The sequence below is a fragment of the Anser cygnoides genome, chromosome 7 (assembly GCF_040182565.1).
Source record: "Anser cygnoides isolate HZ-2024a breed goose chromosome 7, Taihu_goose_T2T_genome, whole genome shotgun sequence".
Taxonomy (NCBI): Eukaryota; Metazoa; Chordata; class Aves; order Anseriformes; family Anatidae; genus Anser; species Anser cygnoides.
In genome coordinates this window covers 5,816,857-5,833,005 of record NC_089879.1, presented here as the reverse complement: position 1 = coordinate 5,833,005, position 16,149 = coordinate 5,816,857, and the positions used below count along the sequence as shown (strand labels likewise).

Below are 16,149 nucleotides of genomic sequence, written 5' to 3'. Positions count from 1 at the left end.
ACCTATACCTAGACCTGCTTCCCCCCTTAATTTTTGGGGTCCGTCTTTTCGGGAGCGCAGCCCTTCGCCTGCAACACGCACCGAGACGCCTCAGCTGCGCTGCCCCCAGGGGGCTGTGCCCGAGGGGAGCCCCCCGGGCAGGGGCAGCAGCGCCAGAGCCGCGATACGCGTGTGGGGGGCACCGCAGCGAGCCGGGGCCCCCTCCTCAGCCTGAGGCGGGGCGGGGAAATCCCCAGGATCCCCCCCCCCCCCCCCCCCCCCCCCGCTGCCCCCGCCCGGGGACACAGGGCGTTAGTCACCGGGACCCTCCCCCGGCTCGGCCCCGTCAGCGGGCGGCGGCGCCGCTCCTCGCTGCCCTCCGTGAGGCGGCCGGGGAGGATGGCGAGAGCCGGGCAGCGCCTGGCGGGGCTCCCTCGGGCCGCGGGGGCGAGCTGAAGCCCCCCCGGTGCCCCCCCGCCCCGAGCGGGGCTGCCGGAGCCCGCCGGGACCCACCATGAGGGAGCTGGCGATCGAGATCGGCATACGGATCCTGCTCTTCGGGGTCTTCGTGTGAGTAACCCCCCTCCTCGGGCAGCGGGTGCCTCCGGTACTACCTCAACTTTCCGTCCCGGCGGCCGGGCGAGGTGCCGGGGGGCTGCGGGGTGGGAGAAGCCCTCGGCAGCCCCTCAGCCGCCGATGCTGAGCCCCCCAGGGCGACCCCTGCCCTCCCGGGACCCGGGGAGCGGAGCCGCTGCCCCCCGGCTTGGGCTCTCTCCCCGGGGTGCGGGTGGCTGCGGGGAGCACCCCTGCCCTGGGAGTTTGCCGACGACCTGCGGGAGGGCTTTTGAGAAAGATGCTGCTACTTTGTGGGAGAAGTGTGCAAAATAATAATAAAAATCTGCTGCCCTTGTCTTTCGGCCGGCTGTGGTTCTTGCGATAAGGCTGTGGGTGCACCTCAGCAGCTGGCTTGTGGCGGTGGGGAGAGCTGTGGGTGCCCCGGGGCGGGCACCCCTCGCCGGGGAGCCACCGGCTGGGAGCTGGGGAAGGACCAGGACCTCGGGATGGTGGCCGTGAAACGTGGGCTGGAGCTGGGTTTGAAGGCACGTTTGCGCTCTGGTACGTAGGAAGGAAAGTCGTGAAAAGCTGGTTGCTAAAAGACGTGCGCCTACCGCTGCATGAACGCTGCTTTTGCCTTCCTTCGGAGCAAGCAGTTACGCGGTGTTTCACTCCACGCTTCAGGCAGGCTTCTCCCTTCCCTTTCAGGGCTGTACCCGTTTCTTCTTTCCAGCAGTTTGTGTTCTCCGGGCATTTGAACAACAATGATAAGTTTGATTCCTAAGTTTCCTTAACGTTTAAAGATGAGTATCCTAAATCTTTGCGATCTCTCTAAAGCATCACAGAAACCGGATGAGATTCTGCTGCTGTTTGTTTGCCTCCTTAGCAGTGCATTCTGTTGGTCGCAGATGCAGCAATAGCAGGGCAGCTATTAAACCGCGGTACTGGCTTACAGCTGGCGATACTGGCACGCTTTGATCTGATTCCTTTCTGAACCTCTCGTGGTTAATGAATAACTTGCCCAATTTACTGGCAGTGGAGTCTTTTCCTCGGTGCTCATTTCTCTCAAATATTGATGCAAATCAAAAGATTTGCAAGATGTTTAATAAGTGCCATCCTTTTCATTCTAGGATAGACTTTGATACTTTCAAAAAACTCTAAGGTGCATTTGATACCTTTCTATTCAGTTGCATCTTACTTTAAAAGTAGCCCTGTTCCTTTCAACCAAACTCTTATCTGGAGCACATGGGATTGCAGGGTGAGTGAAGACCTCAGGATCTGATGCTACATCAGGACCTTACCTTTTACATGTGTAATTCATCTCTTGCACCATCCAGTGAGAGATCTCCTAATATAGCTTATTACCACATATGTAAATCATGCTCCACTGTAAGCAATCATTTCTTGCTTGTGCTTGTCTTCTGTCCTCATTTCTCCTCTCTGAACGTTTTTGTGATTTTTACTACTCTTTATGCAGTTGTTGTAAAGTTAACTGAGTGCGTGGCTGAAGAAAATGCTTCGGGTAGATAATGCTAAATGGCAAATGCCAAATGGCTAACGACTACACAAGTAATTTTCATGTTTTCACATGGCATAGCTCCTGTCTTCTTGGAATTCTGGGGAATAACTTAGATATTGTAATAAGTCTTTTCAATGATATCTGGAAGTGCCAAACACATTGTTCATGTCAGGGTTGTTGGCATATAGTTTCATGAATAACTGCATTTTATTTGTTGGTAATGATTGCAAGTCTATAAACTCTAGGTAGATGAATGGCTTTTATAGTCAAATAATCTTAACACCAAATGATTATTTTCTTTTGCTGTTGAAGTAGTAGTCAGTATTTTTCTTAGTTTTTCCAAAGAGGCATTTATCTTTTGAAACTTTTTATTTGTTGTTTTCTGTGGTTTTGTAGACAGCCAGAGCATGCATTTTTATGGAGTTTTGAGTTCACTGAAATTTCTCTTCAAGAATGAACAATTACAGACGAAGTTGGAAGCTCTGGGACTGGAACCCAGGCAACAGCAATGTAAGCTGTACTGCAGAAACTATTTCTAGGAATGAAAAGGCTGTACGATTCCTCCCTCCCTTGGAAAGGAACGCCACTGACATCAAGGAGTTCGGGCCAGGTCTGAGACCCTCTTTGTGCTAACTGCGACACAGATGTTTGTCCACCAGGAATTGGACTGAAGGGAATTAGTTCATTCTGAGAAGGTGTTGATGACTTGGGTCACTACCAGCCTTCGCAGTGTTAGAAGTCTGACCTTGAAGAGAGTGGTTCCAGAGTTATATGCCAATCCTTTGAACCATCTGTGCCTCCCAGATGTCTTTTTAGCTTCAACCTACTGATTAATATAACTCAGAGTAAAATGCTGGCATATTTTCTACCATAAAATACAAAAGGGGAAGGCGCATATTCCATGTTGTAGTTTTGCTTGGTGATAAATGTAATTTCATAAAAATGGAGGTGTGAAAACTTATGTTGATTACTGAAATTGAGTATAGTGCCAATTTGAATGCGTTTTACAGCAACAACAGCCATATTTTCTATACTTAAGACTGGCAACTTTTTTATTTCCCCAGTAGCTATAATTATCAACTTTAGTCATTCCACTTGAAGGCAAAAAAGCCCTTTACTTTTTATTTAAGTTCTCTTCCATCACGAGAATGTACAGCACTACAAGTTATGCACATTTTTGATGGTTGTGTATTGGTTTAGATGAATTCAAGAGACTTTCAAAAAAAATAACAGCAACAACTGACTCAGTTCTAGATGTTGTGTACTTAGCAATTGCTAAGTGTTCACTTGCCAATTAAAGACTGGTTTAAGTATTGAAATTAAGCAGCTCAAGCTTCTGTGCATTTACAGAGATCTGTACTGAAGGGCACTTTATCCCTCAGGATTTACTACTATTGAAGGAGAGATTAGTTAGGGGAGATCTATTTGAAGACCTACAGCTGTCTAAAATTCAGAAGCAGGATTTAAAAAAAGCTGGTTGCCGTCAAAAACATACTTGATGCTCACTTTACTGGGTGGGAAGCTAAATGGGCATTCTTTGAGTACCTTCAGCAAAGTAGCTCTCAAGCTGCAAGTAACAACAATATTTCTATTCTGCCCTACAGCTTTTCCCCGTTCCCCAGGATTAACAAATTCATTTTTTGTTCTCAAGATATTTAGCCTTGCATCTTTTCACTGGGCTGAACTGATGCTAATGTGCATAGATGCTTTTCTTCTTGCTAAGCAAAGAAACTCTCACTATGTGATTTGACTAGTTATTACATTATGCAATATCAAATATTTTTCATTTAAATTTCATCAGTTAAACTAAAACAAAAACATGAAATGTTACGTATTAAACAGTGTGAGTATACAAGTGGATTTGGGAAAGTGAGATTTTTTTGTCATGTAAGGTCTCAGAAGTAGAAATGGTCTATTTGATACAACAACTGTGAACATGTACTGTGTTTGTAGAAAAAATCAAACACTAGTTGAAGAATGATCAAAATAGGATCTTGTTTCTGTTTTCTTCATTTTGTATTTATTCCTATGTCTTGGAGCATTTTATAATGCTGAATTAATGCTAAAACATATTAAACATAATCAGTCTTTCTGCTCCATGTGAATGGTGGCATTTCTCACTTATTGAATGCTTGATGAAAGTAAATTGTTTTGACTGACTTGTTTTTATTCAGTTAAGGCAACTGTAAAAAGATTTGTGTGCCAGCCTGGTGCTTGACACAGGAACAATGTCCTTAAAGGGATGTTCATCTGTCCTAAAAAGAAGAAATACATTGAGTGGTAGCTCTGAGTGAGCTGGTAATTGCCAGTAGGGCTGCCTTTGTTTCTTAGGAAAGTACATATTGTTCAGTTTCAGTTGTCTTCTACAAGGAAAACTTTTTCAGGAGTTTCAAGACCATAGAATTGTCTTAATAGAAAGACAGAAGAATTTATGTGCCTTGTGGTATGTTTAATGCAATGACTTTTAGTGTCAACAGCATATTGCTGATGTTTCTTGAGCTGTCTAATTGATTAAAAAGACAGTCTTTCAAGGATTGCTTCATCAAACCTCAAGCTCTTCAGCGAGTGTGATGTGATTAAAATATAAATGTCATTCAGAGTAATTGGATATCTTCCCTACAGCACAGTCTCATTAATAGTCTCCCTCGGGGACAAATGTTTATGTGCAGGGTGATACACATATACATTACATACATGGGTGTACAGTGTTAACTAACATTGACATCTCTCGTGTGTGCATGCCCTGATCCGACTCTGATTTAAGTAAATGCAAGCTGATCCTGTATGTATTGGTTCTCTTATAAATTTAGAATCTTAAGATTTTAATCAAGTTGATATGCATGAAATGATGTAGGCTGGAAGGCACTTTCAAGTAGCTTTCTTTGTCATGGGTGGTGATCTTCTGGATAGTCTGCATACAGGTTGCCTTCACAAATTATACTATGTATTGTCTTGTTAACACAGACAGAAGATCAATTGGCTGAGGCAATTCCACAATGCTACAGTTCTGCTTTCCTATTTTACCACAGTTTGCCTTCTCTCTGTCATATCCATTGGGTTTTGGAAGACAGACTGAGCAGGAACTGATGAGCAGTTGGAGAACTGTAGGTAGTAAAAGGAGAATGGTACTGAGAAGAAAACACCAGGCTGAGATGTCAAGATATTTCCTTATGATGACAAAAATTACACAGATCAGTTGGACGTTTCAAGTCTAGGATCTATAGCTGAACATGTCAAAGACAAGTTAATATTTGGTCACATGAGCTTGTTAGGCTCTTTTCTTGACCTTAGTAGCCCATAACTTTGATTTTGTTTGGAACCTGATTTTTGGCTTTTGATCTTAAAAGTCTTGGACTTAATTTCTCTGTACCCTAGTTTCTCATCTACAAAGGGGGAGTAATACCTCTTTTTCCCACACTTGGTTCATTTAGATGATAAATTCTTTGTTATAATGTACATGGACAGTAGCCAGACCCATTGAATATTGAATTTGCTTGTAGCTTTTTCAGGGTTAGTTTCACAAATAGTAATGTTAATAGGAAGTGAGAACATCAACAGGTTTGATTACTAGCCTGTTTAGAAGCAGTTACTCTATTGCAAACCATACTTTAGATCATGCTAAAATGAGGGAAAGATGTAGCTTAGTAGCCCAGGCTGAACTCTAGCTCACTGAATAGTGTTAAAGCACAGTTAAGGGAGAGGCCTGCCCTAAAAAAGCCCTTGCCTCTCTGGTGCTTAGGATCTGACAGCACATATCAAAGGTTGCACATTGAGCTTCAGAGGTTGCACATTGAGTTCCAGTGGCAAGCAACAGGCTTGTTCCAGTGCTCAGCACTCTGCTCTACCTTTGAAGTGATGGAAGAATTAGAATGCCATGGAGCTTCTGTAACTCACTGAAAGCAGCTGATACACCACGAAGTAACCTGAATTTTTAAATTCTCTGAGCTCTGACTCCTTGAGAGGTTACTGTAAAAACAAAAGGTCATAAATACCTATTATGCCTAGTGTAATACGAAGCACACAACAAAATGACTGCGTGTCTGTCCTAATATCTATGAAATATCACCAGGCTAACAGAGACACTTGGTGTTTGGTGTTCACTGAGCTGAAGCTTCTGTTTACGTTGTTTTCTTCCTACATTGAGACTAGGGTAGCATTTTACTGACATTGATAAAAATTATTCAGGAAAAAGGTGCACTTTTTTTTCTTTTTTTTTTGTGTGTGTGTGCAGATTTTTGTCTGTGCCAAGAATATACAACAATCTATAAAGCAATCTCAATACTTTTAGATTGTGCAACTAAGTCTATTTCGTTTGTCTTCCCCGAGTTCCAGGATTTAAATGGGATTTAATGGCAAGAATTTTAATTTTCCTATTAATAGGGTAGGATTCACAGTTATGTCCATTGCTAAACTCCCAGCTGAATCCATGCTAAAAAAGGATGCTTTTGTAAATGCTAAAGCATTTGCTCCAGATTTTTGAGGAGAAAATGGTGCCTGTCTCTCTTCATGTTGAATCCTATTTGCTCACTGGCTTTGGCACTTTGCTCTCAGCCTTGATTGAGGACTTTTTATAGCAAGAATGTTACTAAGACTGACAGAGCTTCTGTAAGGGAAAGTTTTCTTTAAAAAAATGAATTTTATACTTTGATCTAAGCACAGTCAGGCTGTACTTTCTATGAAAGCCTTTGCCATAAGAAATAGAGTTGTGCTGCAAACTTCTTGCTGAGAATGTGCTTGTGCCCAGCACCTGGCACAGTAAATCCAAATCTTTAGTCTCCCGATCTGGTGATGACTTTGAAAAGTGAGTGCTCAGAAGTAGTTAGCAGAATTATTGACACTGAAAGCAGATTAAGGATTGGATTTAGTGTGTAACTTATCTTTTTTTTTTCTCCTGTATTGAGTACTCTGCTGATACTGAACAGGGGATGTTTGAGTGCAGCATCTATATTGGCAAGGAATGACAGACACAGAGAAAGCTAAAGAAAATACGTGCATCCTTTTTTATAGTATAAGTTCTGATCAGCTAATGAACTTCAGGGATTTATCACCTGATTAAAGAAGGCTTTACATATGATCCAATTGGACTGGTCTCACAGAAGAGACAAAGTTCTTATCAGGTGTGGCACTTGAAATAAGCTTTTCATAATTGTTCATTTTTAAAGGGATTTTCCATTCATGTTTTACCTTTTCCTTGTGAATAGTAAACTTGTGATCATTGGACCACAAGTCATTACTATGCAGGAAACTCTGTGAGTGATCTCTGTGATTTTGCAGAAAACCAGATTAAGAATGTTTCTTAGTTGTAAATCAGATTGGTACAATCCCTGTGTATTGTATTAGTTTATTTCTCTGCATTACAAAACATTTTTGGCTTTTACTATCCAAGTGGATAAATATTTTCTCCATTAAAATTCTGCCGAATTTTTGTTAAAATAATACATATAAATGTACGTAGCTGAAATGGCAATAATTTTATTTTTATTTTCTTTTTCCAGAGGCCAGAATAACAGGGTTTGCAAATGGAGGTTTCATAGTAAGTGGCTGATTAAGATAAGTCATGCAAGTGAATTTGAGAGAATCAGGGAGGATTGAGAAAGATGGTAGGAGGGTACAGAAAACAACTTTACTGAGATAAGATGGAAATAATTGAGCTGTTCAATCTAGAAATGGCAGTAATCTTCACATGTAAGTGGCTGCCGGAGAGATGTATAAAGAGAGTAAACAGCTCTTTGCCCCCTTTGGGACTATAGAAAGAGGAATGATTTTAACCTGTACCGAGGGAAACTTGGGCAGAGTGTGGGGAAGTACAACCTAATTGTAAGGACATCTAAGTACTGGGAAGGATCGCCTGAGGCTTATGTAGAATCTCCACCACCGGAAATTTTTAAGAGTGAGTTATGCTAAAACATATCGGGAGCGTTTTATCTCGTTGAATCCCCATTGCTGGGAGGAGATAGACTTGTAAGCTGACACGGAGTGACTTAGTGGACTGAGGCTTGTACCGTCTGAGTCTGTCCCAGTGTGTGGGAAAAGTTGAAAGACATTACAGCAACATTTCTTTAAGAGAAATTTGGCACATGCTGAGAGGCAGAGAAGGAAATGGTGCTACTAATGTAATGTTACTTGGAGAATACTTTAGCAAAGACTGAGCAGAAGCTGATGATCCCTTATGGCTCGAGGGCATTGCAATGTCAGATACCTTATTCTTAATATTCTGCATTGACGAGACTGTGAGGAAAATGGAATCTTAGATTAGGTGAGAAGTTTCACTCTGCAATTGTGCATTTCAACATTTTACTGTATTTCGAGTGCGATGCTTTACTGCTGTCCTTAGAGTTTGTAACGGAGGTGTAACTGTCAGATTGGAAGTATTTCAACTTTGAAAGATTCGTGGCACCCTGCCAAGCATTGTGAAACCTTGCAAATTGAAAACAACAGAGGAGAACATCATTTGATATGAAGTGTTATATTTTCATTAGCTGCTAATTTTCCCTAATGGGAGAACAGATCTAATAGCCCGATGGTACTCTCACGGCCAACAGAGAGACTATTAATAATTTCATTCATCTCGTGTCCAAGGTGCTTTACAGGAGTGTAACTCTTGCGATTGGACTTCAGTGATTACCACAAAATGCTGAAAGTGATGCTCATATTCCCCATGAGTGTACAGTTTTTTTAATTGTTATTAAAGCTAGTCTCTGGAACATGTAATTATTCACACAAATGTTTTCGGAGTGAGTGATTTTAATATAGTTGGATTTGATTGTGAATGTAGTTAGACAGGTCTTTTTTTTTCCCCCAGAGAAAAATGAAGTCATTGCATAAAGCAACTTGGAAGGAAAAACTGGAACATAATCATTTGTAAATTCATATTAAATTTAGTGAATAACTTGGCCCAGAAATTCTCTCTTTATTAATACTGAGGTGTTTTATTTTAGAATTTGCATTTTTAAAAACATTTTTATTAAGTTTAAAATAACTTTAATAGACCCCCTCAAATTAAATGTTTAATCTCAATTTGGGTTAGAAAGGTATGTTCCTGCTTGACCAAAAATGAATGTTTACATTTGACATAAAGAAACTCTTGACTGAGATTTCTGGATTGGTCCATAGTACTTCTCCCCTCTCTCACTTCCTTGCCAGCTCCTGAGCTTTCGATCCAAAAAGCTCTCTGGGGATGTGTTTTGGCTCTTAGCTCCAGCAGTGGATCATTCGTTTGATACTACTTCATCTTCACTTTGGTCTGTACCTCTTGATGTGGTTTATGCTTTTGAGGCATGACATGAAGACAGGTTTCACTTCCATACAGGTCCTCTGTCAAGGTCATGTCCACATATCATACGTTTAAGGGGAAAAGTGATGCTTAGGGACTGAGATATAAATCATAAAGATGCATGTGGTAAACGTATTCTAGACTAAAAATAAACCTATGGTCCATAGGAGTGTGGTGTACAGGTATGAAAACAGAAGAAACTATCAGGTTACTCAGCTTTATCAGATTGCTATGACGTTAGGATAATTGTCCAAGGAACTGTTGGGAGCTGTTTGCCTGAAAACAGCCTGAGATAATAAAATTAATCATTAAAATGCATCAAAAGAAAAATTTTGACCATCTGTAGTGTATTTAGATTCATTATTCAGATACTTGCTTGTGTGGTTTTAGTCTGTAATATGCATTCTGCTCTTCCATTATTTAGAACAGAGTACCGCTGCAAGCTCTGAAGCTTCCAATGGCTGTCAGTGTTTGTACTACTAAAGATTTCCCTTCTCTCTTCTCCTGTCTCCCCAAACACATACATAAACATGACTTTTGTGAAATATTTTACATCATAAGGTATACTTATTAATTGTTACCTCTGTGATCTATTTGTCTTAGTATAAATCATGTTTTTTTCCCAACTAAAATGATAGATAAATGATGTAAGGAGTATCCAGTTGTTTTCACTTTGTTGGTAATTGTGTCACTGTGACTTATTTCTGTTGCAGTACTTCAGCTGTACTGCATTGCCTTAAGTATAGTACATTGATAATAAGGAGCAGCTCATACGTGCATGCCTTGTGCTTGATCTGCTTCATGCTTCAAGTTGCTCCATGTGAGCAGAGATCACAAGAACTGAACTGGTTTTCCACTTCAGAAGCAGCTAAATGCCAAATCAAATGTGTTTTTGTTTTAAATCTGTTTATTATATTTTACATTTTATATATGCTGATCAGGAAGCAAAAGAGGCAAAGCTCACTTTCTGTAGTAGGTGAAAGAAAGTTTAAAAAATATAAAAACAGCCTAAATATGACAATGTGACTAATTTTTGCAGTGCTTATTTTCCTCTTTCAGTATAACCACTCTTAAAGCTGCAATGCAGCGTGACCAACTATTCCCAGTTTCTTTCCTTCACTTTGCGCATTTCCACATATTTCACCTCTGTAAGGAAGAAATGATGGTGAAAAGGTTGTATCTAAGCCAGTTAAATATATTAACTCCTGGGTACCCAATTTTTTTCCCATTGAATGGAAGTTTTCCAGATTCAGTCACTTCATAGTGGCAATAATGAAGCTCAGCAATATCAAAGGCTAAACACTTGGAATGCAATTAGCACAGGAAAAAGGAGAATGTATAGACTGGAAGTTCCTGGATTCTTTCTTGGCACAAGGACAATTGGCTGGCTTTGTTTATTACTTGGGTTGTTCATACATGTTCAGGTAATCCTTTCCATTTCCTCCTCGGTTTGGTATGGCTGAAATAATGTCACAGGAAGGAAATGGTTTACCCATTTACAGAGATGTTTTAAATGCCAGGTCTTGAGAAAACAGTAGATATATATAATTTAGGGACTAAACAAATTCATATTAGATACTTAAACTCCAGGCTATTCTCTTTTCAGCATTGTGAAAAGAATTGCTGGTTCACTATTTCATATTAAGTATTCTAAGAGCATTTACATATCACATATATTATCTCATAAACAGCAGGACTCCCATCATTTATTTCATATTATTTCTTGATTTTTGGACCAGCAGACTTGAGCCAAATCCCAGGCACAGATGATGAAGTCTGTGTAAATACAGCTTCAGACACCACATCAGAAAAGGGTCCGGTGGCTTGGTAATCATTCAGAAACACTGTCTGGCACAGACTCTATTATCTTGTCAGGCACGTTGGTTTTGAAGAACACATCTCACATCGTGGTTGGCTTTGCTGACTCAATAAGAGTACAGTTCACCTTGACTGGGGTGCCATGATAGCTGCAAAGGGGAGAGTGAAGAGGATGACCATTCAACTTTGGCGTCGGTAGCACCCAGGTACATATCTGTTAAATCAGTGCTTATATGAGGCAAATCTGTGAAACATGCTGTGCCAGTAAGGTTGAAGGAAAATACTGGAAACTCTCCTCCTACAGCACATCTGGGAAATATGACAGCCACAATAATATATAGATTTTAAACTGCATCAGGATTTATTTTAAATCCCTTTTTAATCAAAATGATTTCTCATATCTGAAGGGCTAATGTAGCCATATGTGCTAATTAAATATAACATTGCAATTGCAAATTTAAAATATGCAGAAGTCTCTTCCATCAGGTGGTACTGACTCATCTGAATCCAAACCTACTCTTGAGAACCAGTCCTCTAATTGCCAGTCACATTTAATAAAAACAAGATGTAAAGTTGTTTTTTATTTTTTTCTTACATTTCCTTACCCTTTATTTTACTAAGTTAATGTAGAGACAAAGAGATTGGCTGTATGTTTTCCTTGTTATTCCAACAATTCTGCTCTCATATGTTTCATAATTTAGTATTTTTGCTGATTTCCTTTAATTGTGGGCAAGGCTTGCTGATTTTTATTTTTCTTTTTATTTTCGTGTGTGTTTCAAATGGAAAAAAATCTTTCAGATGCCTGACTGGAGAAAAAAATGTTAATTTTTTAGAAATGTTGTTAACATTGTTCTTCATTCAGGATATCCATAAGAATATTAGGACTGCTAATTATTGTTTCACTGGAAGTATAAGTAATAAAGACAATTTCTGAGGGGTAGGAAATGATCACCTGTTGACAAGACCAGGGCCACAAGAAGTTTACTAACCTTAATCACCTCTATTCTAATCAATGGCTTAAGCTCATCTGTATATTGTCTTTTGTACCTTATTTTAGCAGTTCCTTATGTTAGGTTACAGTAGGTATATCAGCTCTCACTGTCTTTAGTATTTTCAGAGGACAAAGGAAGTCCTGGTTCATGTTTCAGGGAGAATGAGCTCTAGAAATGATAATGTTCATGTACAGACATAAGGACATGCAACAAGGAAAGGACTCAGTGTAAGTCAGGCACAGCTTAGTCTCTGCACGTTTCTCCACCATCACCGAGTTCATATTCTCAATCATCTTTTCTTTGCACCTGCCCGCACTGCTTTGCCTTTATCTGTCCCAGGATTTAATTCCAGTGACAGCTTCTCCCTACGTAAAAAATGCACCCACAGAATTAAGAGGGGGGAAGGCTGTATATATTCAGATTTGAATATCTAATCTTATCAAGAAGGGGTGGTCTGAAGCCTTTGTTTCTATCTTGTCAAAAATGCAGAAGTTTAAAATGCCATCACCTTGTAGCATTGCCAGAGCTGCATTGGGCACTGAATCAGAACTGAATCAGAAGTTTCTTGCAACATTTTTCTTACTATTTACTTTCTGTCAATACTCTTCTCAATCTCGATGAGTGCTAGCCTACAAACAAAGGGTTACTGCAAATACAGAGAGGCAACAGATCCTCTCGTTTCTGTAGCAATAAAACTCAGAATTATTTTTGTATGACATTGCTGGTGCATATTAACTTCCCTGTACCCTGCAGGGCATTCAAACCCAATAAAGCTCCATATTAGGATTACAGATTGTTAATCAAAAGTGACAGGTGTCTACACTTCATGGCCTTGTATTGAGAAGTATAAATCTTACTTTTTCAGTTGGCTTTAGTGCAGTTACAATATGATGGTTTAAATAACAAGTTTCCATCAAAGATTATGAAGAACCAATAAAAACATTAATTTCTGTTCTCATGTTCATACTCCTGTGCAATCGATAGCTACTGGAATACAACTTCTATTATACTATATAATTTAACTCAACTTTTGATTTCCATGGAAATTTGAAGCTGCTGCTTTCCTGTTTACATGCTTGTCAGACATGGGTGCTGGGCATATGTGAATACCAGTCCAGGTAATGAGCAAAATATAGCACTAGGAGTCGTACTTTAAATGCCAGATATTGACACTTCTGGCTGGGATGGTTTTCCCCACTTTGCATCGGAAAACAGTGGCAGACAAAATCAAATCTGTTGATATCCAGTGTTGTGCCTTATCTATAGGGAAAGCTGCTTTTTCTATCAAAACTAGAGTTTATACTCTTGAAGTCATGTTTTTAAATCATGTCAGCTTCTTCCTTGGTGGAATTGCGGTTCATCATTTACAATCAGGCCTTGGTCATGTGTTTGTACCCTAATATGTAACTTCCTTCTTGATGGTTGAGGAACTGTGGATTTTCCCAAATAACTCTTAAAATTAAATGACTCAAATCTCTTTCCTTCTGCTAACCTCTGGGCTAACACAAAGCTATCTCATCACACTCATGCAAGTATGTAGCATTATTTCAGAAACTGAATTCCAACATTCATGTGGTGAGCCATATAATGGTGATAAACTATGGGTACTGTTTCTTATCTCACTATTCTTACCATTATACCGTCACCTTCAATTCTGCTAATTTTGCACTCCGGCTATGGACCATTTCAAGCTTTTCGTACTTTGTCTGCCTTTGGAGGAGTCCATAAAAGATCCACTGAAAAGTTTTATTTTTTTCTTAATATTATAGGGAAGGTTTTCTTATGGCATGAGAATAAGTTATTCTCCAGTATTTGCAAATAACACGATGTGAATGCTTCTCCAGGTATTAGTGTGTGTCAGGTAAGAGTGGATCAGCTGAAGTCTCAGGTTCAAATGTGAGCAAAGACAATATTTATAAGCAATATTCCATGCAATGTACCCAGCCAGTGTACTTACTGGCTTCTTTCTATTTAGCCTGGATCACTTGCTGGAAATCCCTAAACCAAACTCTTCCTTTCACAGCTGTTGTGCCCTATGCTGTGTTCTACTTCATGGCCTTTCTTTTAAAACTTTGGGGCTGCAAATCAGGTGTGTGAGAATGTCTCGGTGAGTTGTGTTGTGTGTATGCCCCTGTAATTAGGCCAACTTGTACAGAGCCCTCCTGACTTCAGTCTCACTGATGCCACTCACAACTATGCAGCTTTAGTGTCAGGACACCTGACTGCACGATTTAACGTGGCAGGTACATGATAAAAGCCTTTACTACTGGGTTTGAGACCTGTTTTGGAGAATATTCAAGGAGAGAAATATCCTAGAAAGAAAGTGCATGGTGTAGCTTGAATAGCACAGCCACAGCTAATCTGTTTTGGTGGGAGAGGCACTGATGAGTTTGCTCAGAGGCCTACAGTCAGGGAACGATGGTCAGAGCCAAACTTTATTTCCAGAAGTGCTCGGTGGTGATTTACAAGAGAGTTTCTTGAACACCTATGGCTTTGCTTCTATCTCTTCGTTACTTGCTCAAATAAGAAACTGCATACAAAACCATTTTAGGATCAGATCTGCTTGTCAACAGATTATACTTAGAAAAGAGGAGAATTGGTCACTAGTTATCTGATACAAAAGACTGAGTACCACAATCACAAGTTCCTGTTCATTCTCTTGTGATGCTTTGTTATGCCATAAGGACTTCCCTTTCCTTTCCTTTGGGACATCCACTGCCTGCATCTGTGAAGAAAAGAAATGCTTCAGAGGGCAAGGCAAGAGACCAAAAAAACAACCCCCCCCCCCAAAAACAAAACAACAACAACAAAAAAACACCTCATACATCCTTTAGATGATTCTCAGAACTGGTAAATGATCCTCTAATCTTCCAGTGTGCTATGGATGCTTCCAACAGAGCAGATACTGAGACCCCCAGGATTGTTTGGAACACAGCCCTTTCATTTTCCATCCTGTTTCACGTTGTTAATCTCTGAAAATGGAGTTGTGGGCTGGTGAGTCCTTGTAACTCTGGTAGGAGCTTTTAAGGTGAATGCCACCCATGATTTCACTGCTGTTAGCTTGTGAAAGGTAGGCTTAGTACCTTGTGCTAATATGGCACAACAATACAATCCAAAAGTTGAGCCCATCTATCCTATTCCTGTCCTGTTCTTGGTGCTAGATTTGGAACCTAATTTCCTGCTCTAACTTTCAAAGGTTTCTGTCTTACCAACTTTGCCAGTGCAGTACTGCTTATTGTTCTACCTCTGATCTCAACAGCTTCCAAATGTCATTAGGTTTTGATTACTTGCTGCTGAATGCCAGGGAATGGTGGCTACTGCGGGCAGTGTCTGAGGCATTAAGGTAAGGTGCTAAATAATGCTTCGCCAGTAGTTACAGGAGATAAGACCATGGTGGAAGCAAAGGTCTTAGGCTCTGTGAGGGTATTTATGCGATGTTTAATTCACTACCAGTGAATGGCTTCATAATAAAGCATTACTACATATTTTGCAACTTTATCTTGATGTAATTTTATATGTGATGTGGTGCTTGCGTAGAAATTATCTTAAAGGGCTACATGCTGTTAAATAGAAGTGAAATTTACGTAACCTGGAAGTGTTTGTGCCCTTAGAAAAGAAAGTCATTTTTATTTAGTGTACTGTTTTATGCAGTAAACTGGGATGTCCAAAACAACCTCAGGCACTTGGGCACCCATTCCCCTCTGAGGTTTTTAATATTATTAGGGCTCTGGTTTCCCTTGGGGTGCTTTGAAAGTGACAGCTAAAGGCTCTTGAAGTTAAAGGAAGTCCTTTTATACCCTAAATGTATGCTATAACTGTTAAAAATGTTGGGTAAATATGTAAGCATGCAGAAAATGTAAAGATAAAAGCAAATAGTATATTTTCATCTACAAATCCAAATTAAGTTTACTAAGTTGCCCACCTGCTACCAAGCTTTCTATGGATGAGTTTCTGTCTTTAGCCATAACAGAAAATGTCTAGAAACCAGCTTGCTTTATCCAAAGACAACATCC

The 16,149-nt window shown here is 40.1% G+C and overlaps 1 protein-coding gene across 1 annotated transcript in view; it reads left to right on the top strand.

Moving 5' to 3' along the window:
* Positions 1–270: 270 nt before the first annotated feature.
* The window catches only part of PLPP4 (phospholipid phosphatase 4), a 60,144-nt gene continuing 44,265 nt past the window's right edge, over positions 271–16,149 (top strand). The window contains exon 1 of the mRNA XM_048058247.2: positions 271–549. Coding sequence (XP_047914204.2) covers positions 494–549 — 56 coding nt within the window. The 5' untranslated portion in view covers positions 271–493. The remainder of the gene's footprint in view (positions 550–16,149) is intronic.